General features: G+C 43.9%; 1 protein-coding gene and 1 long non-coding RNA gene across 3 annotated transcripts in view; one reads left to right on the top strand and one right to left on the bottom strand.

The window, feature by feature from the left end:
• The window catches only part of MYO7B (myosin VIIB), a 49,606-nt gene extending 30,643 nt beyond the window's left edge, over positions 1 to 18,963 (bottom strand). The window contains exons 1-20 of one of the 2 annotated variants that reach the window (XM_063166765.1): positions 18,839 to 18,963; positions 17,432 to 17,474; positions 16,053 to 16,166; positions 15,311 to 15,463; positions 13,882 to 14,066; positions 12,911 to 13,032; positions 12,097 to 12,239; positions 11,891 to 12,004; positions 10,113 to 10,266; positions 9,119 to 9,195; positions 8,695 to 8,814; positions 8,443 to 8,585; positions 7,411 to 7,621; positions 5,747 to 5,882; positions 5,357 to 5,517; positions 4,699 to 4,737; positions 3,005 to 3,142; positions 1,902 to 2,054; positions 1,251 to 1,349; positions 579 to 673 (exon numbers count right to left, since the gene is read on the bottom strand). In XM_063166765.1, coding sequence (XP_063022835.1) covers positions 579 to 673; positions 1,251 to 1,349; positions 1,902 to 2,054; positions 3,005 to 3,142; positions 4,699 to 4,737; positions 5,357 to 5,517; positions 5,747 to 5,882; positions 7,411 to 7,621; positions 8,443 to 8,585; positions 8,695 to 8,814; positions 9,119 to 9,195; positions 10,113 to 10,266; positions 11,891 to 12,004; positions 12,097 to 12,239; positions 12,911 to 13,032; positions 13,882 to 14,066; positions 15,311 to 15,463; positions 16,053 to 16,166; positions 17,432 to 17,449 — 2,375 coding nt within the window. In that variant the 5' untranslated portion in view covers positions 17,450 to 17,474; positions 18,839 to 18,963. The remainder of the gene's footprint in view (positions 1 to 578; positions 674 to 1,250; positions 1,350 to 1,901; positions 2,055 to 3,004; positions 3,143 to 4,698; positions 4,738 to 5,356; positions 5,518 to 5,746; positions 5,883 to 7,410; positions 7,622 to 8,442; positions 8,586 to 8,694; positions 8,815 to 9,118; positions 9,196 to 10,112; positions 10,267 to 11,890; positions 12,005 to 12,096; positions 12,240 to 12,910; positions 13,033 to 13,881; positions 14,067 to 15,310; positions 15,464 to 16,052; positions 16,167 to 17,431; positions 17,475 to 18,838) is intronic. The other variant, XM_063166764.1, reaches the window with a different exon arrangement.
• LOC134423617 (uncharacterized) overlaps positions 1 to 19,165 on the top strand; it is a 35,353-nt gene that overhangs the window by 11,829 nt on the left and 4,359 nt on the right. The window contains exons 3-6 of the long non-coding RNA XR_010029153.1: positions 1,914 to 2,098; positions 2,877 to 2,976; positions 4,690 to 4,798; positions 10,135 to 10,287. This is a non-coding gene — a long non-coding RNA (uncharacterized LOC134423617). The remainder of the gene's footprint in view (positions 1 to 1,913; positions 2,099 to 2,876; positions 2,977 to 4,689; positions 4,799 to 10,134; positions 10,288 to 19,165) is intronic.

Here is a 19,165-nt window from a genome sequence, read left to right as displayed (position 1 = left end):
TTGAGGGGTTACAAGATCCATGAGTACAAATCATGATGTAAAGCATTTAATGAGGACAGACATCTATTTGACAGTGACTAAATTTCACTTTTGAAGATAGTTCAAACTAAACCAGACACAATGCAAGACTTAGGCATCTTTGGCAAAGAGGAAGACTAGTTAGTTTCCATCTGATTCTTGTCAACATCTTGTATCCAAGAAGCAATCTAACTAAGAGGATTTTTGTAGCTCTGAGAAGGGTGCAGATTCCATGGGAATTTCCTGCTTTCCAGATGTCTACTGTTTACTAAAAATATTAAGAGCAAGTCCTCCTTTCAAACTTTCCTTTACATACATGCCACAGCCCTGCATTTTGAAAAACATCACGAAAATAACAAAACTGACCCAAAACAAATCTTTATCCAACATCTGCATAGATACACTGTGCATTATTACATGATGTGCATGTAATTCAGGGCTGGTGGAAGGTATAGCCTGATACATTTCATACTCAAAAATGCTGCACAAAGTGTGTAAGCTGCGCCACAAAGATTAGCTACTTCAAAATAACACAAATTCCCTTCTGTAAGGTCACTGACCTGTCCTTTAATCCTCTCATCACCTTCTGGATAAGAAGAACCTTATCTGTGAGTACATTTTGGAGTTGCAGCTCCAATACAGTGTCATGATGATCCTGTTAAAAGAAAGTGTGGATATGCCAGCTTAGCAGACTCACTTAAAACCTCTGGAAATGAGACACATGGTCTGAAACAGACCCCAAATCAGCATTATGTGGCATAATGTGACTAAAATGCATTTATGGTAGTGCAGTAGGAAGAGTGCACACCACCTGACCAGACTTGGTCTAGCTATAGCCATAAACAAGCAAGAGTCTGCCTGCAGCAAGACTGTTTTCTTGGGGGTATGCTACAGGCAAGGTGGTCCTCTGCAACAGTGCACTGGTATCCTGTCCTTTTTTATGCTCTATCACATTGCACTGTGCTGTTTCAGCTGCAGTGCTGTAGCACAGGAAAAGGATCAGCCTCTCCTACACCAAACCCTCTCCATTGAATTATCTGGCTTTCAAGAACAAAGACCCACCCTCAGATTCAAGAGAGAGTTTGTAAGACAACCCTTGGTCCTCCTTGGTTGCCACTCTTGCACAAGCAGGCCAGGCTGTACTGTGAAGCATCCAGTTTTTCATGAGAAAAGACAATAAACTGTCCTTTTTACTTACTTTAAAAAGACAATAAACTGTCCTTTTTACTTACTTTAAGGAAAATCTTGGTCCTTCCAACTTGCCAGCTTTCATCCTTGCCCAGCACTGCTTGGGAGATGCTGATGCAGCTCTGTCGAGTATCATTCTTCAGCTGATGTGCAAAAGCATCATGATGTTAGGGCTTGGCTGTGAAACACAGCAAGTGAAACACAGCAGGGATCTACTGGCCTGCATTCCAAAGGGTGAAGAGCAGAAACAGATGAGGTCTTGCAGACCTCTGGGCTGGCAGTATCATGAATGAAAGTGGTTCAGCTCAAATGGTCAGCAAGAGGAGGGATGTGATTGCCTGACTAAACATTCCAGAATCAAGGTGTGAGGAGGACACCAGAAACCTGAGAATTGTGTGATCACAGTAAAAAACCACCTGAGGGCAATGGGAATGGGGAAGGTATCTGGGATGTCTTTGAGAAGCAGGCCAAGGACAGCTGGACCTCAAAGCAACTCTGTTTTCAGCTAAGGTTGAAGGGAGTATTTAACAATTCAGCTATAATTCCTGTGATAACAGTTCCTATGATGACTTCTCCTGTGCTGACATCTCCCTCAACTCTGCCAGCAGTAATTCAAAAACTTTCTTCTGTGGGAAAGACTAAAGCCTCATAAGGAAAAGTTAGATTAGCCTTACACCATGTTTTTGCTTGCACACCTTTTGTCGCAGAGACCATGGCAGAAGAAATCTGTATCTCTCAAAGAACTCCTCGAAGCTGTAGCGGACGGGGTACCCGGCCTTCCTGATCTGGATGGTCTCCATCATCCCCGAGTAGCGCAGCTGCTTGATGCACAGCTCCCGGTCAAACAGCTGCAGGGAAAGCAGGCAGGGAGGAGGCTCAGCACTGAGAAAAGGTACACATGCACTATCCCTCAGAACATATCTGTTAACCTCCAGCCTCAGAGGGCCTGCAAAATGGCATACTGTGCTTTTTTAAATTGTACTTTACTTCCCTGCGCTAAATTAATTCATTACAAGCATAAAGGGTCTTCAATTTTGTGTATGTCAACGGTAGACACAGTCTGTTTACTTCAGTCTGGCTCCCATTTTTTGTTCTAAAACTGCCATTTCAGATGAACAGTGACTTCATCATATAATTTTGTAGGTGTGAATAGATGCATTATCAACTTAGGCCTTTGGGTATACCATGCCAAGCACAGCAGGCATCCTGCTCTTTTCTTCTTATTTTTGTTTAATCTTATCTGAGTTTAAAAGTTGGCTCACTAAGCCACATGCAGTGCTTCAAAATTTTTTAAATCACTTGACCCACACCATACAAGATTTTCCAGTAGAACCAGGTCAAAATTCCCCAAGTCCCAGCCACGTGTCCTAATGACAAATGGACTCTTCCTGGTATGTCAGATTAAGCCAAATCACCTCTCACAAACTCCCACAGCTCTCCTGTTCTCTCTCAGGCTATCTCATAGTATGATCATTGTTGATTCTGATGTTTTTTGCTTGTTCTTGTGTTGAGGGTCTACAGACTTTGCAGTTTTATCTTTACTGAAAAGGTGTCTGTAACTTTACTCAGGAATACACCTGTATGCTCTTTTGCTATCCATTACTCTATAGTGCTTTTTTGAGATGCTTTTGCAAATTAACCATATATCCTCCTAATTATGTTTATTGCAGGAATACCCTGTACTCCAGCTCTCCTTGGGTGCAGCCAAGTACAACTAGAAAATGTTACACAGAAACTGAGAGCCTTTTCTCCTTACAAACTTTACCAAAGGTAAGACCTTGTATTGTTAGAGCATTACCAGTGGTTTCTTGTAGTCATTTGGCTTGATGCAGCGGATGAAGTATGGCTGGCACTGCTCCAGGATCTTCATGAGCTTTTCCAGGGATTGCTTGAACTGTCCTCCCAGTGTCGAGAGGCGCTTGGTGGTATCCAAGCCCTGGGAAGAGAAAGCACATGCTGACTGCAACATCATTCAATCTCAGAGGCCAATTAATAAACCTTTGTATTTTTGTACAATCTAACAGCATCACACAACCACCAGGAAAAAAATTGTTTACCTACATGGGAGTTACATTGGCCATCTGCATCTTATTAATTTATGTTTATTCTTGTAAAGAAACCCCTCACTAAGTGCTTTCACTACTTGGGCACTAAGTTCTAGTAGTAGGGGTGGCTGTGGTGGAAGTAATTCCACCCACAGGAGCCCACATGCACCTGGCTGTTCCAACCAAGGCTGTGTTTAGTGCCAGGCCTGGGTGCCAAGCTGTGATTCCTGGGAGTGTGCCTGAAAGCTTGGTGAGAAACAGCCACTCCCAAAGCAGGAATAAACTCCAGGCCAGATATTTTGCTGCCATCATAGCTAGGAATGCTAAAGATCCAGAACAGCCCATTCCTTAGGGATTAGGATGGCTGATCACTTTCCTCATTAATATTACAGCAAGCAGTGAAAAGGCAAACTTTTACTGGAGTATAAACTATGAGGTGCTCCAGACTTCCCCAGCCTCTCTGACAGCACAGTTCCACCTGTCTTTTTCATACAAATTAGGCCTAAGTTTCTACATCTCAGTATGAGCACATTAATTTACAGTGACAAGAGTACAGATTCCAAGTAACAAAAGGACTCCACTAGACTTTTACATACAGGCAATGAGCTGATCATTGCAGCACAACACAGCCTGTTTGTTTCTTAGTTTGTCTGGGGGGTTTGGTCCATTGTGGAGTTGTTGGAAATTTTTCAAAGTAAATAATTTAAAGTCCAGTGGCTCCCCCTCACTTCCACGATCTTTAGGAAGTGCTCATCCTGCTGTTCTTACTTCTAAAGTTCCCATTTGAATACTCAGATTTCCACACTCAGCTTCAGCTACAGGGCAAGGCTGCCCTCCAGTGATCAGTCATTCCTGTCGTTGGAAAACAGCTCCTGGGAATGTCTCATTGCAGCTCTGATGCATCTTAGGGCTAGCAAGCACCCAAAGTGGGTATAATGACAACATATACGTATTTTTGTGATTGTCACTCTCAGACCTTAGAGGCCTTTCTGCTGGCCACACAAGGCCAAAGCCCATACTCTCATGATCTCACACATGCAACATTGTTACAGCTGAATTTGTTGTTAATGGTGACTTTTCTGTTGTGCATCAGGAAAGGAACTCTGAGACCTCAGGACAAAAGAGTGTTTTCTGGCACATCACTCATTATTCTTTTTTGTAGCCTGCTTCTTAGGCTTCCCAATGGTGGTCCCATTTATTTGAACTTCAACAGCTAATTTCTGTTGCATTTTGACATGGGGTAGCCCACATTTGGTATTTCCTTTCTTGAGATGCTGCTGTACTTTTTTTTCAATAACACAGCCTTATTTATAGGGACAAGGCCCATTAGAGCAATGTAAATACACCTGATATTTAATCTGGAGGTATTCATAGCATTTAAGAGATGCTAAGCCAGTTATCTGCTGCTTATACCACTTCTGACATTTTTTGCCCCCAGGATGTTTACCTGTCCGTAGCCAGGTGTTCTGGACAGCAGAAAGCCACACTGGGATGAAGACAGAGGAAGAAAGGACAGGATCAGAAAACAATGCCAGGAGAATAGACAGGTAATAGAACGAGCTGATTGTTCTGTATCCTGACAGGAAAACTCAAAGATGTAAACAAGCATAAGTACCTTCACATACTGGTGACACTACATAGCTAAATGTTCAGAAATCAAGATATGTGGAAGTTGGAGCAGGATGGGGAACCTGAACTGTGACCCACACTGTTCTCTAGTCCACTGCACTTCACATCCTTATTTTCACTAGGCACAGACACAGCAGGCTCAGTGGAGTCTGTGATAATGACCCATCAGGAACTTTGTCACACAGTGACATCCATGCGGGGAGGCATCAGGACTCATGGTTCTGAAACAACTGCAGGCATGGCTGCACAGATGTCCAGGGTGCACACGTGCCTGACAGGGCTGACACTGCTCTTGTTTACAGCATGAACACCAGACCCTGACTTTTCCTGTAGCCCCCATGACAGAAACAATTTGAATGAAAGAAATAGGGATTTGCAGAGACAGTGCAAAAGAAAGAGGAGATCAAGAACAGCCAGAGGTGTGTGTAAGGCAGGGGAAATGAGTTGTTTCTGCAAGACAGTGCCAGTAAACCAACCTTGTAGACCTGGTCAGATCCAAGATGCCGAATGGTCCCACGTCCCAGAATAGGTGGGGTTGTTTCCACCTGGAAAATCTCTCTCAGGAATTTGTTTTTGGAGGAATGAACCACTTGCATTACATTAGCACTCAGTGTGTCACGATTTTTCTCCAAGAAATCTATAAGATGGAAACAAAATTAGCCTGTCACCTCTGCAGCCTGCTGGCTCTAGCACCACTCTACCTGAAATCCACTTAATTTACAGTAACTTGCAGATTGGTTTAGAGTAATCCTTCTGACCTCCTGATCAACTTCAGATCAACACTACCCTGGAGAGCTACATATCCAGGTCAAGCATCCATCCATGCCCTTCCCTTCCCCCTCTGTATCCAGCAGAGATAGACTCACCTTTTGATTCATAAAAGACAACCCCAGCAAAGTGGTTGATGCCAAACTTGGTGTCATGAACACTTTTAGGTGGGATGTAGACATTACTTTTACCATGGAGGGAATTGATTTTGACAAGCATGGTGGCATCTGTGCCCTAGAAACAAATACAGGTAAAAAAGGATGGTTAAGCAGATTGTCCCCAGCACTGACCTGTGCTCAGCAAACAAAGAGAAGTGGTGCTCAGAGATAACCAAAGCTCAAATTCTGCCCTTTTGTGTGTAGTAGATCTGGAGAAAGTGCCAACAGTATCCTTCCTTTCACACAGACCCCTGTCTCAAGCATCATGACAGAACACACCATCAAGCACAGGGCCTGGTGTTCTAGGGCTGTACACAAGTCCCCATAACATTACCAATATCACCAGATGGGCTGAGAATTTACCAGATCTTTGGACGTCACAAGCAAAGCCCCCACCAACCTTCTCACACCCTGCTACCCAGGAAGCTGTAAGGGATGCCTCCTCCTTCTCCTGGGCAGGCACAGTTGTTCTTGCACTCCCCAGCTGGTGCGAGACTCAGAGATCCCTGGAGAAATCCCTGAGCAGATCCCAGCCAGCATGCCCAGACCATGAGTTCCAGAGGCTAGGCAGTCAGCTGGGTGCTTCTCTTCAAGGGTGCCATCATGATGCCATCCCCTCATGGGCTGTGTGAGCTCTCTGCACTCACCTGCACCCAGGGCAGTGGGGGCTTTGCTCTCAGAAGTCATGTGCTCTGGGAATCATGGAAGAGGTGCCTTCCTGATCTGTGGGACCACACTCTTCTTAGGGAAGAAAGGGGAAAGCTGTCTGCCTGTACATGATCCTCTAGTGCCTGAAGGACTACAAATGAGCTGAGGCAGGGGCTTGCTTTTCTGGAGACCTTCCATTGTCATCTGATTCCTGCACCAACACTCCAGTTTAGCCTCACCATGCTCTGCAGACTATGAAAATGCTCTACAGGGATGTCTGAGATCAGATGCTACTTTCATCTCTGCTTTTCTTCTTTGAGATGACTGAAAGATAACATTTCACAGAACCACAGAATCATGGTAGACAACAGCCACAGCCTTTCCCTCATGCACTGAGCAGGTCACCTTGTCATGGAAGGAGATCAGATTGGTCAAGCAGGGCCCTTGCTGACTGGACCTGAGCAACTTGTTTCTCTGTACCTGCTCTGGTACAGATGGTGCTCAAAATGATCTGTTTATGATCTTCCTGGCCAAGGTTAGCTGCCAGGTCTGTAGTTCCCCTCCAGTTCCTCACTATGGTGACACTGCTCAATTAAGTCTGTCAGCAAGGGGAAAGAAGAGCAAGCTGTAGCCCAGACCAACAGCAGAACAATACTCAAACAATTAACAATTTCAAAGATTTCCCAAGATGCCCTTGTAAAATGATCCAGACTCCTTCCTTCTCTGTCTGGAACTGCTGTAAGAGTTTCAGCAGCAAGGCACCAGGAAGAGCACATTCCAGCAGAGAGTGAAGCAGTTGTGTGGTGAGCTAATTTGAAAGAAACATCTATGGGGAGAAGATATTGCCTCTCCTAACGTATCTGAAAGCCACTTTTGCACTTCTGTGTGTCCAAACCCAAGTGTTACCTGTGAGCTGTGTGCAAAGCCAGGCATTTCAAGTGAAACCAGAAATTTACCTTTGGGAACCTGCTCTCTTCATCAATGAGGGAGATGATATTCATGGGCTTGAGTGCAATGACTTCCAAAGCCTGGTGGTTGTCAGTGAAGTCAATGTTGTTCCAGGCAATGTGCTCTGCAAGGTATTCCTCTTGCTCCAGCTTGAAGACATGGTGCACAAAGAACTGCTGAAGGTGCTCATTTGCAATGTTGATGCAAAGCTGCTCAAAGCTGGGGAAGAACAAGATGAAAGCCCATGGTCATCCTTGGCCAGTGCTGCACTGCTCTCTGCTATTTGTTTAGCCTCTGCATTAAACACATTCCAGATACAGCACTGCCACATCCCACAGTGCTGTGACCACCATCACTGCACGCTGCCAACCTCAGCAATATGAGGGAGCCATTTTCTGCTGTGGCAAAGACCAGCAGCAGTGAGCCAGCTGATGACTGACTGTTGCTGAGTAGGCAAGAAAAGATCTTTATGTGTTTCAAGAAACTCCAGAGTTAAAGGGGAACATGTAACTGAGGAAATCACTTATGAGCATGTGACATGTTTCTGCTTGCACTGGCACTACCACTTTTATTATTTACTCCTTTATGCTGCACCTGAGTATCATTACCTCATACTTGCTGTGTGTGTGCCTCTGGGGTGCTCACCACAGTGAGGACCCATGGGGACTGCAGGTCGTGGGAACAGCCCAGAATAACAGGAGAGAACACAAAAGATAGACTGTAGAGATCCTAGATTCTCTTCCAAAAGTCACTGAGGAACATTATCTGGCTGAAAGCTAGAAATCTCCTCGGGATCTGGAATAGACATGTGCAATGGCTGCACTAAAATGAAGGCTGGGAAGGAGGCAGAAGTTGATCAAAACTGAAGAAAAATGGAATCTGCATGATCAAAACTGGGAAAATTCAGTAATGGAATTCTCACCATTTTTCTGAGAATCAGGAAAATGATGAAAGAGCATGTGTCTCTTTGGTTTTTTGTTCTTCCCCTTTACATCAGCTACTTTTCAGCTTCCTATTGCATTGCATCTGGAGCTTCCTACCTGTTGTTGCTGAAGTTTTCAAACCCAAAAATGTCCAGCAGTCCAATGGATTGATGTCTGTCTTTAGGCTTCTGAGAAGATGGGTTGAAAATGGCTGAGTTGATTTTGTTCACGATCCACAAGAAAATCCGTCCATATATACCCTGAGAAAAAAAATGAAAGAGGAATTGGAGCCCATCATTGGAGACTTTCAGAAGGACTGTTCTGAAAGCATCCCCAGTCTTTAAACAGGGAAGCTGTGAGCACCAGTACCTTCACAAAGGCATCCTTCCCATTGGCAGCTTGAGCCACATTCAGAGGCCTGGACACACTTTCTCCTCGGACAATGATGGAGAGGTTTGTGAGGCTGTTCTGGAGTTCACTAGAATCCACCTGGAGAAACAGTCATGGCAACCTGGTCATTCCAGGTGAACAAAGGAAACCCAGCAAAGTTTGTATCAGGTTTATGACTATGACAAACTGCTTGTCCAGCAGCATCCACTGGCACCTTGCTGTCCCATTTAAAGGTCTCCCAGCTTGGAGAGACATCTGCAACAGCATGACTGGAGTGTCAGCAGGACAGAGGCAACATGCCTGTTGAATGTTCATTCCTACATAAACTCCAGAGATGTGATCTGCCAGTGTGCTCATGGAACAAGGGAGAAGGAAGAACCAGCAGAAGATGAGAGTCCATTACCTCGAGCAGCTTGGTGGCGATGGAGAAGTGTGGGGAGTCTATCACATCAGAGCAGTCCAGGTTGTCGTACACGGCCGCTGCAAGGAAGAAACAGCCAGTCTCAGGGGGAACCATCACTGTTGTTAATGTGCCTGTATTTCTGTCACCCCATAACACTGGGAAGGTACTCAGTTCTCATTTGAAACTGACAGGTTTGGTGATTTTACCAAGGAGGGTCCTGATTTCACCTGGATCCTGGGATCTAACAGGGCTCTCTCATGCCTAGAACGTCAGGCTAAAAACAGCAGCCAAACTGACAAGGTTATTCATTTAAAATAGTAACTGTTGGGGATCTGGGGAAGTGATATCTGACTCCAGAAAATATGTTTCTGGAAATATTTTTCCTGCATATCTGACTTGTGGGAAATTAGACAACAAAGAGGAATACAAGCAATCCCTAATTTTAGTGGTCAGCATTAACCCAAAGAATCCACCTGGAATCTCTGTGTCAGGCCTGCTGTATCACAAAGTGAGGAGCTCTTTCCTAAAATGTGAAGGCTTTTGGCATGTGCTGGTGGGTCACACTGTCACACTGTGCCTGTCCATTCCTCTGCAGGGGAGTGCACCTATGCAGGTGAGTGTTCAGCAGACTTAAGCAGGAGGATGGCTGCTATTATCTCCAAGGCAAACATCACTCCTCTGTCCTCTGGCCTGTGTAGAACAACAATCAGCAAATGTAGCATGGTATTATATTTTGTTGTTTCAGTTTGTGTGATAAAGGCCTATTTACAACCATGGAGACCTGACAGTGTGACAAAATAAGATAATAAGATGCTGTTTTTCAAAACACATAGCAATGGAGTCACAAATCAGAACTTCATGGTGCTTATGTGCCTGCCCTTCCAACTCTGTTCACCTATTAATACAGGTCAGAGCAGCACAACCTAATCTCTGCAGGGAAGTACTTTTACCATGAAGTCTGAGGAAAGGTAAGCACAGTCAATGCTGAATTTACCTTGGAACTCTACATTCCCCAGGTGCAGGATGGCAGCCAGCAGCTTGCTGATGTCCCAGTGCTCAGAGTCTGAGAACATGAGGATCTTCATCGCCGAGCGGATGTGGGCATAATCCTTGGCATCATTCCGGCTGTCGCAGGACGTGCAGTCACCCTGCAAGCACCACACCAGCAGGTAAGGAACATCCTCCTGCTACCCACACAAGGATGAAAGCACATGCAGACTGACAAGCCTTTGTACACAGGGTGGCTATCCTGTGAGTCCACAAGGATGCAAGGTAAAAACCTGTTTAGATGTTCTATATCTTCCTTCATCTTTTCTCTCAAAAAGAATGCATTAACAGAGGGCTCAGTGATGCATTTCTCCAGGGTTAGGCTGAATATTGAGGAAGCCAAAAGGAAAAGCTGATGGGAAGGCTGCTCTGGAGCATAGAAGGACAGGAAGCTTTGACAAGGTTACCTCCATTTACAAGGCCATGCCTGTTTCTTTGATTTCCTCTCTCTGCCTTGTCAGTGGAAAATTAAGAGCCCTAATCCCAAACCAAAGCAAGTCAGGTTGGATAAGTACTAGAAGGCAGATCTCAAAATAAAAATATTAGGTCCTAGTGGAAGGCAAATGGAAACATCCAAGGCAGCATCAGAAGCACCTTCATCAAAGCCTGCACAGCAGGTCCTAGGATGCTGCTCCTGATAAAAACTATTTTCAGCCATAACAGAGATGAGGAAATGTCTTTTTTACCCCTGCCATTTCTGAAAATACAGTGTGATGATTACAAAAATGAAATATTCCTAGTCATTTCCGTTTACAATATGTAAAGATGCCTGCTTGTACCAACAGCTGACCTTTACAAAACCATGGATATCTTCTCCTTTAATCCAATCCTCCAATTTCAGTATCACAGTGCTGACCAAGAGGCCTTTTCATGGAATGGCCAGTGGGTTAATTGCACTACTTGCACTCATCAGTTTTGCTGCAAGATCACTATTTTGAAGACATTACATTTGAAAAAATCTCTACCACTTTATTGGTTTTGCTTTTGAGACCCCAAAACCAGATTTGTTTTCATTTCCTAGAAATTAGATGCCCAGCTCCATCTAATTTCAGTAGAGGCAGGACTTAAACACATTCTTTCCACAGCTGTAGAACAGCCCAAATCTAACCAGCTGGCATATTTATTATAAGGTATATGGACAGGCTAAAGGATAGGATTTTCATCATGGCTTTCATGTTCTAAACCATTCAATTAGCTATTTTCAAAAACCTCACCTATGAAGATCCCACTTCTGCCACAATGGCATCATAACTCATGGTCATTAGCATCAGTCATGAAAGGTTATGCTGAATGCCAGCTGCTTGCATTATGTATATAAGATTTATTAGATGTAAGGACTAGGATTCTTATTAATTTTCCTCTAAGTTACACATATGTGATTACTGTTCTCCCTGGCACGAAATCCCTTGCATTCCTTTGAAATCTGAGTGTCTGTGAAAGTGGGGGATGTTGTCCACATTCTGCTTTAAGGTGTCCTTTGTGTTTCTTAAGTCTGACTTTGACAGAAAGCTTTGACCTGCCACAAGCTGCTTCCCACTGGTGAACAATACAGGAAGTGTCTGAAACTGATGCTCACAGCATTTTTGGTGTTACTGCTTCTGGTACTCTTAAGGGAAGGACTGTTCATCTTTGGTAACTACTATCTGCAGCTCCTAGTGATTGGAATTGCTTGCTGTAAGAAGCAAATGGCAGAGGGATATTAGAGAATAAAGCAAAGATTATTACCATAGTGAGATAAGTGTACTCTGAAGCAGTGCCCAGATTCAGCATCTTTTTCTGCTCTGTATTCATCCCCATTAGCATGCAGTAGAAGATGTGATAGTTCCTCTCCTCTGGAGCCTAAAAACAAAAGAAATAGGCCAATGGACAGCTTGCCAGGATAAGTTTCTAACACAAGAAGAGGCAGAACATACACCTGCCAGTGGCCTCACCTGCCGGCAGACCCGGGACTTCTCCAGGAGGAACTGCTCTATGCGGGCTCCTTCTATCACACCACTCTGGTTGAAGTGAATATCAATGTATTTCCCAAAGCGGCTTGAATTGTCATTTCGAATTGTCTTGGCATTTCCAAAAGCTGATGGGCAAGGGGCAGAGACAGTATCTGTATTATTGCAGTTCATGAACATCAAGCCCATTTTTTCCCCCTCTACTTTGCTGTTATTTTACACATTGTGTTCCAAATGACAGCGCTGAGAAGCACTGGAGAATGTCTTGTCTCAGTCTGTCTCCTGAAGAGAGGGGCAGGCATACTGTGCACCCAGATAATTGAGTCCTAAAAGACATATTCAAATGATCCAAATGTGGTCTACATCTGGGCAGCCAAGAGATCTGGGCAAGTCTGAAGACCTCCAGAATTATTTACTGGGAACATGTTGATCTCTGTACAGAATAAGATGGGTGTCTCAGGGAGCTCCCCTATAGATATACCTATGCTTGGCCAGTCACTTGGTCACTGTCTAGGGCAAATGCCAAACCAGGGGGCTTTGCCTTGGGCTCTGCAGTCCCAAGGCCTCTTGTGCTCCTGGCAATTCCAGGGTGTATACTACAGAGACCACTCCTTCTACAGCATGAGAGCAAAGCTGCTGTGGACTGCATAGGAACATGGCAGAAAAGTATAGAGAACATCTACAGTGCATCACCAGTGTTTCAGGGGATTATCAGTTAAGCAAATACAATGGTGCAAGGATCTGTTTCTGATTCCTGAGAGAAATGTGGTAAATCAGCCAAGTTTGCCAAGTAACCCACCTTCCAGAATGGGGTTGGCCTCTAGAATTTGCTGCTCTATCCAGGAATGCTGACCACTGACAGCTGCCAGAAACTGTAGTATTAGCTTTGTACTTTCAGTTTTACCAGCTCCAGATTCTCCACTGTAGCAAGAAAAAAAAATCATTACAGGCTTCCTGATTTTTTTTTTGGTAATGTGGCAGACCAAGTTAAAAAAACCCAAAACATTTCCACTTAAGTTTACCCTGTGAATGGCAGATAAGACTGTGTTTTTCATAGAGGGCTGGAAAATTTGAGTCTTTCATCATCTTTTTTGCTCAAATTTAAGTTGTCAGACTTAGGCTGACAACTAAATTCTCCCACCAATTAAAAACAAGCAAATCCATGGAAGACATTCTGTATCTGTGCAAATTAAATGACCACTTGCTTATCTTCTTTATTGCACAACCAGATTGTCACTGCTAGTGTTAGCACATCAGCTGAGGTGACTCAGCTACAATCAGATACTATTGCAATGAGACTGTCTGGTTCTTCACCTTGATGACAAATAGGAAATGGATTCTTTATAGGAGCAAAAATCTCCCATCCACCTTTGGTTTAGCAGAGATTATTTCTCTTGAGGAAATGTCTAGCCTGGGAAAATACATGTAACATAAATATCCTGCCTCCAAGGTAAAAGGTAGCCCTATGTCACACACACTCAGGTATTATGTTTCTGTATGTGACCACGTGCAGAATGTACAACCACATTGAAAGATTCTGAGGCAAAACAATGAGCTTTGGAAATCCTTTGCTTATATTTTACCTTTTCCAGCCCTAACTGAAAATGAAGGAACAGGGAAAAAAATATTTCCTTCCTGTTGTCTCTAGTTTTATCTGCGCCCTTCCATTTGGAAGGTCTGGAGACCTTCCTGTGTCCACCTGTGTCCACAAAGTGCCCCAAACCATGCCAGACTTGGCTTCTGCTCTTTGTCCTCTCCAAGTCCATTCACCTGATCACACAGCACTGGTCTCTCTTATTCCTCTTCATGTTGAAGTAACAGTTATCTGCAATGGCAAAGACATGGGGTGGAAGCTCTCCAATCCTCTTGTTACAGTAGAGTCTGATCTGATCCACTGTGTAGAGGGGCAGCAGCTGGTATGGATTCACTGCTACAAGGATTGATCCTGTGTAAGTCTGGAAAACAGTTGTGAGGATTATTGCTATAGCCAACATGCAAACAAGAATACAACCAAAGCAGTATAAATCTAAACAGGGGAAGGAGGGAAGCCTGGGAGATCATAGCACTTGGTGAAGCTGAGAGCCCAGTTCCTAACTATCAGCTGCTGTTGAACACCCCAGGATGAGGAGGGGTTCGCCCAAGGAAGAATGCTAGGTGTAATCTCTTGCTAAATGGCAGCTCAGTTCTCTGTCCCAAGCTGAAGCACACAGAAATGCAATTTGACCTGGCCCTTTGGTGTTATTGTAAGGTGTTTTGCAGTGTTTTGTTAAGCTGCTTTTGTATTCTAGTGCAGATGTAGCTGAAATTTGCTAATGGGCCAAGTTATAGTTGTGCTATTCATACAATTATTTAGAAATATTTGTATACAGCAATACCAGTGAAATGAAGGAGGCTGTTGAAGGCTGTGGAGATGCGAGGTAATAATATTGTTTGAAAACTAAATGAAACAAATGCAGGCCTGCTAGAGTTTAATATAACAGGTCTATCCACACACCTTGTTAATTGTAACTGTAGGATATTTAAAATCATTCCTTTTTAACACTAAATATCATCACACCTATGTTGTAAGAGGCAGCTTCTCTCCAGTACTGTAATGGGAGGCAAAATATCATATCATATCATATCATATCATATCATATCATATCATATCATATCATATCATATCATATCATATCAATGCAAAGCATGGAAAAACCTGAATATTAATTATAATATTACAAACTGGAAATTGAGGAAAAAAGAAAATAAAATTGCCAAATTTTCCAGTTACAGATAAAACCTGTAATGGACAAAATATCCAGATTTATTCATTAGCTATCTTATTACATCAAAATCAAGTAAATGTTGGCTTGGACTGGGGGACAATTGAAATCATGTCACTGCATACTAGTTAGGCTGATCCTCCAGATAGCAGCAGTAAGCTGTAACATGGGCTGGGTTTAGTTCACTCTCAGTGGCTGGTGGCAATGATTGCTCTGGGAGAAAGTAAGTGGAGTCACTATTTGTGCCAGTGCTGTGACTGAGGGGCAGCCAAAGTACTCGAGTGGAAGAAGAGAAGAACTGTGTTGTGTCTCCTTGGCACCTTCAGTCATTAAAGAAGTCAGAGGGCCCCGTGTGTGAAAGGCTCACAGGCTGCTCAAGTGTAGAGGCCGTTCCTGGAAGTGACCTGGCTGTCCCTGGAAGTGACTGTGGCACTCACATAGATTTTGTGCTCCTGGTGTCGGATGAGGAGGTTGTGCACCATGCCAGCTTCATGGAGATCCCCGAGGCGGATCATGTCCTCCACCCCCTGCACAGAGGAGGGGTGCATCAGGTGCACCATGTGCATATTCCGAGCCGTGATCCAGTGCTCCTGACAAAGGCAAGGCACAGACTTTAAGGTGTGATGCTGTGGCTCAGAGGCAGACAGCTGGAGTGAGCTTCAGCACAATACATGCTCAAGCAAGCATGTTCCAACTCACAGGGGACTGGCCTACAGGAATTAAGTGGTTTAAAGCAAGATGGTTTAAAAACACTGAATGAAGACATTCAGGTGAGTTCTGAACAGCACCAATTTTAACACTGTTCAGAGTGCAACTCTTGTCATCACAGGCAGAACATTGTATGAGGTAGGGATGAACTGATTTCAGTGGGATATTTCCACCTAAAACTTCACCAAATTTAGGGATTGGAGCCCATCCATTTCCTTTGCCTAGCCATGTAGATATAACCTCTTATCTTATGAAGCTTTGAATCTTCCTAGTGCTTGGACCTGGAGATGCCAGCTGACCATCCTATATTTGCCTTATTTCTATAGTCTTTCTTTCAGTATATCCTACCTATATCAAAGTCAGACCACCTGGATAGATGGAGCTTTGGTCTGACCCAACAGGACCTTCTTTTGTATTTTGTACTTTTACATTTAATGCTCATCTTTTACAGAAGGTTATAGCATAGCCCACCTTGCCTTCATCATCCTCCAGCAAGATCCGTCCTGAGTCAGATTCCTTCACAACTGCCCCAATGGGGACATTAAATTCACTGTTTGGTTGAGTGTCCAGCCACACATGATCACCCTGGAGAGAAAAAAAGCTACTGTCAAGTACAGTGACATACTTGATGCCATGTAGCTCACAGGCAAACACCTCTTGGTCTTCCTTTTTTAGTTATTTGATTTCTTTAGCAGTGTTTAACTGGGTAAGTTCTTACTGCTGGCAGGCAGTACATTTACAGACCTCTAAATTCTACTGCCAGCTCCACAGCTGATCTGGAACATGACTTTGGACAAGTCATCAAACCCAGCTGTCTCACAAGAGGAAATGAGACTTTTTCCAAGGACAGCAGTGATGCAGCTCCAGTACCTCTCAGAGGCTGGCTGGGGGCATAGTGAGTGCTGGGGAACTGGCTTGGAAGCCTCACATGAGCTTGATATTTTCTCAGAAGAGATTCTTGAGAACACAGACTTTACCAGGAAAGAGAAAAACAAACATACAGATGCACATACTGGATGCCTGGAAATGTAGAGGCCTCCGTTATGATAAATTTTAGATAATATATTTCTCCTGTTGTAGCTGAAATGTGAGTGCATCTATGATCTCTCTTAGAAAAAAGAGCCACCAACATTCTTTATCCAGCCCAGTTCCTCTCTTCACATACGTAGAGGCTTGTCAACATCTGGCACCTCTGCAGAGCAAGCAAGAACCTGCTCTGCTGGGCCTGGAGGAAGGGGTGAGCCACATTTCCTAGGAATGAGCAACATCTTGGTGTTGCCTGTACCAGTGTCCTGGTTTTATTTCCCTACTCCAGGCCCTTAGGAACACCTTCTCTTGCTCCAGTCCCTAATACAAATTCAAACAGAAAGATGGAATAAAAACTGAACAGAGTTGTAGATCAGTGGATTCATAGCTGTGTCTTGTCATATACAACTTTTGTTACACACCACAGCACTGATTCATAGTTTCAATGTTCTTACTGAAAAAAAAATTTCTCTTTCCTCTCAAAATACTTTATGGGTTACATTTAAAACCAAAGAACCAGTGTAAAGCATTCATAAACATTACACAAGATTATGAAGAATGTTACAGACTAACAGCTCTTATTTATGTTGAATAAAACTCCAAAGGTAACTTGTGCCACACCTTGTGACAGAGGTCACCTCTCAACAAGAGGATGGTCTGGTGAGGCAAGACACATCTGCTTCCCTAGTCTAGGCTGAAATCATTTTATACCTTGTTGATACTGGGTTATTGCAACTTTCTTTTGATTGAACCATGATGGTAAGGTAATCCTCCTCTTTGGGCCTCAGGCTAATCACTCAATCAGAAAAAAGAGTAGGACTTACCTTTCTGAAAACCACCATTATGTTTCAGATCACTGTATGCAACCTGCATGCCAAGAACATAATGTTAGGTCAGAAAAGGGCTTTGATGAGAACAGACAGTGGGGTTTCCTTGTAAAAAAATAAAATTAAAATATCTTAAAATATTTTGTTAAAAGCAGAAAAGATCATTAAGATACACCCAATGTAGAAACAATGACACCATCTGCAAAGAACCTGCAGCACTGGGGTGGTGCTCTGAGTCTTACCACATGACCCTGGAGATGCTCTTAGCCCTAAAGATTTCACTGTGCACATTTTCATACCAAATAATTCTCTGAATCAGGTGCTAGGCACAATTATTGTCTGAACTTCAAGGTTGGCTTACTAATAAAAAGACTCCACAGTGCAATGTGATTTGATGCACAAGAGCTACCTTTAGCTGGTCCATTGACCCAGCAGTTCAGTGGCTATTCCAGAGACACAGGTTTAATTCATACTTTCTGAGCTGAGTTCCCTCAGACCCTCCAGCTTGAACTCACCACCAAACAGAAACAGAGGCCTAGAGTTCACCTTCCTTGGCTGGAATGGGAGGGATTGCAATCAAGGCGTGAACAGCAAAATAAGGGATGGAGGGAACCACAATAAAATTAGCAACTCACTACCAAGAACATAACAGCCAAAATATCAGTGACCAGAGATCTACAGCAGGGCTTTAACTAAGGGATGATGCACTTTAGGCTGTCCTAACCAAGAAACTAATGTCTTCAGAGCAACTTTCTGTCCCACAGAACTGGATTTTGGGAGTGATTCCATGACTAGGATGATTTGCCAGCTGGTCTTTCTTTCATATTCTGTTATTCTTATGGCAAAGCCCTCATATTCTTATTCTGGACTCAGAGGCAGGACCTATGTATCAGCTTCAACACTGAGATGCCTGTGGCTGTGAGTGGTGCAGGGTGGCACAGAAGCACAGTCCTTGGCAAACATAGGCTAAAGATGGGCCACAGTCACTGATTCACAACTGACAAGCACATTTGCACCTGCACCAGAAAGCAGAATATGGCAAAAGAGGAGAAATGTTGACCCCGAACAAGGAGGGAGTGGCAGATGCAAGCACAGAGACAGCCATACAGTGTCACAGCTAAGGGACAGCTGTCTCTGGATCCGGTCTGATAGCCATACAGTGTCACAGCTAAGGGACAGCTGTCTCTGGATCTGGTCTGACAGCAGCCAAGAGCAGACGTGTAGGGAGGAGATCCCATGTAATCCCAGGATACACAGTTCCAGCATTTCAAATTCTTATTCCCAGAGAAGCCATAAGTGGCCACCCCCTGCAGCTGGTTGCATGGCCACTTCCTGGCCAAGCCTGGCTCTCTCTTCTGTTTCTCTTGACAAAGTAATGCTGCACCCCACACAATGGGAATTTACCTCTCCAGAAGAAATCTTCACTGTGTGCCTTTTGCAGCTCAGGTCCCTCTTTTTCATAAGCATTGGCATAAGAAGGGAAAGGAAGGTAAAACTGGCCCTGGTGCCATTAGGTTCCAGTTCTCCACTGCACAAAGGAGGAAATGACTGAAGCACGGTTATTTATTACAGGACTTTGCTCCCAGTTCAGTGTATATGTCACTTCCAGGTCAGGTGTTCCAGTGAGCATGAAGGCTAATTCTTGCTTGAGTGAACCTTAAACTTCCGTCTCTCCACTGGGCCTGTATCCTTTCAAATTTCTGGAAAGCACTCCCAGAATAAAATCCTTTA

Source organism: Melospiza melodia, chromosome 12, assembly GCF_035770615.1.
Source record: "Melospiza melodia melodia isolate bMelMel2 chromosome 12, bMelMel2.pri, whole genome shotgun sequence".
NCBI lineage: Eukaryota > Metazoa > Chordata > Aves > Passeriformes > Passerellidae > Melospiza > Melospiza melodia.
The sequence above is the reverse complement of the archived record's forward strand: the minus strand, read 5'-3'. Positions and strand labels throughout refer to the sequence as shown.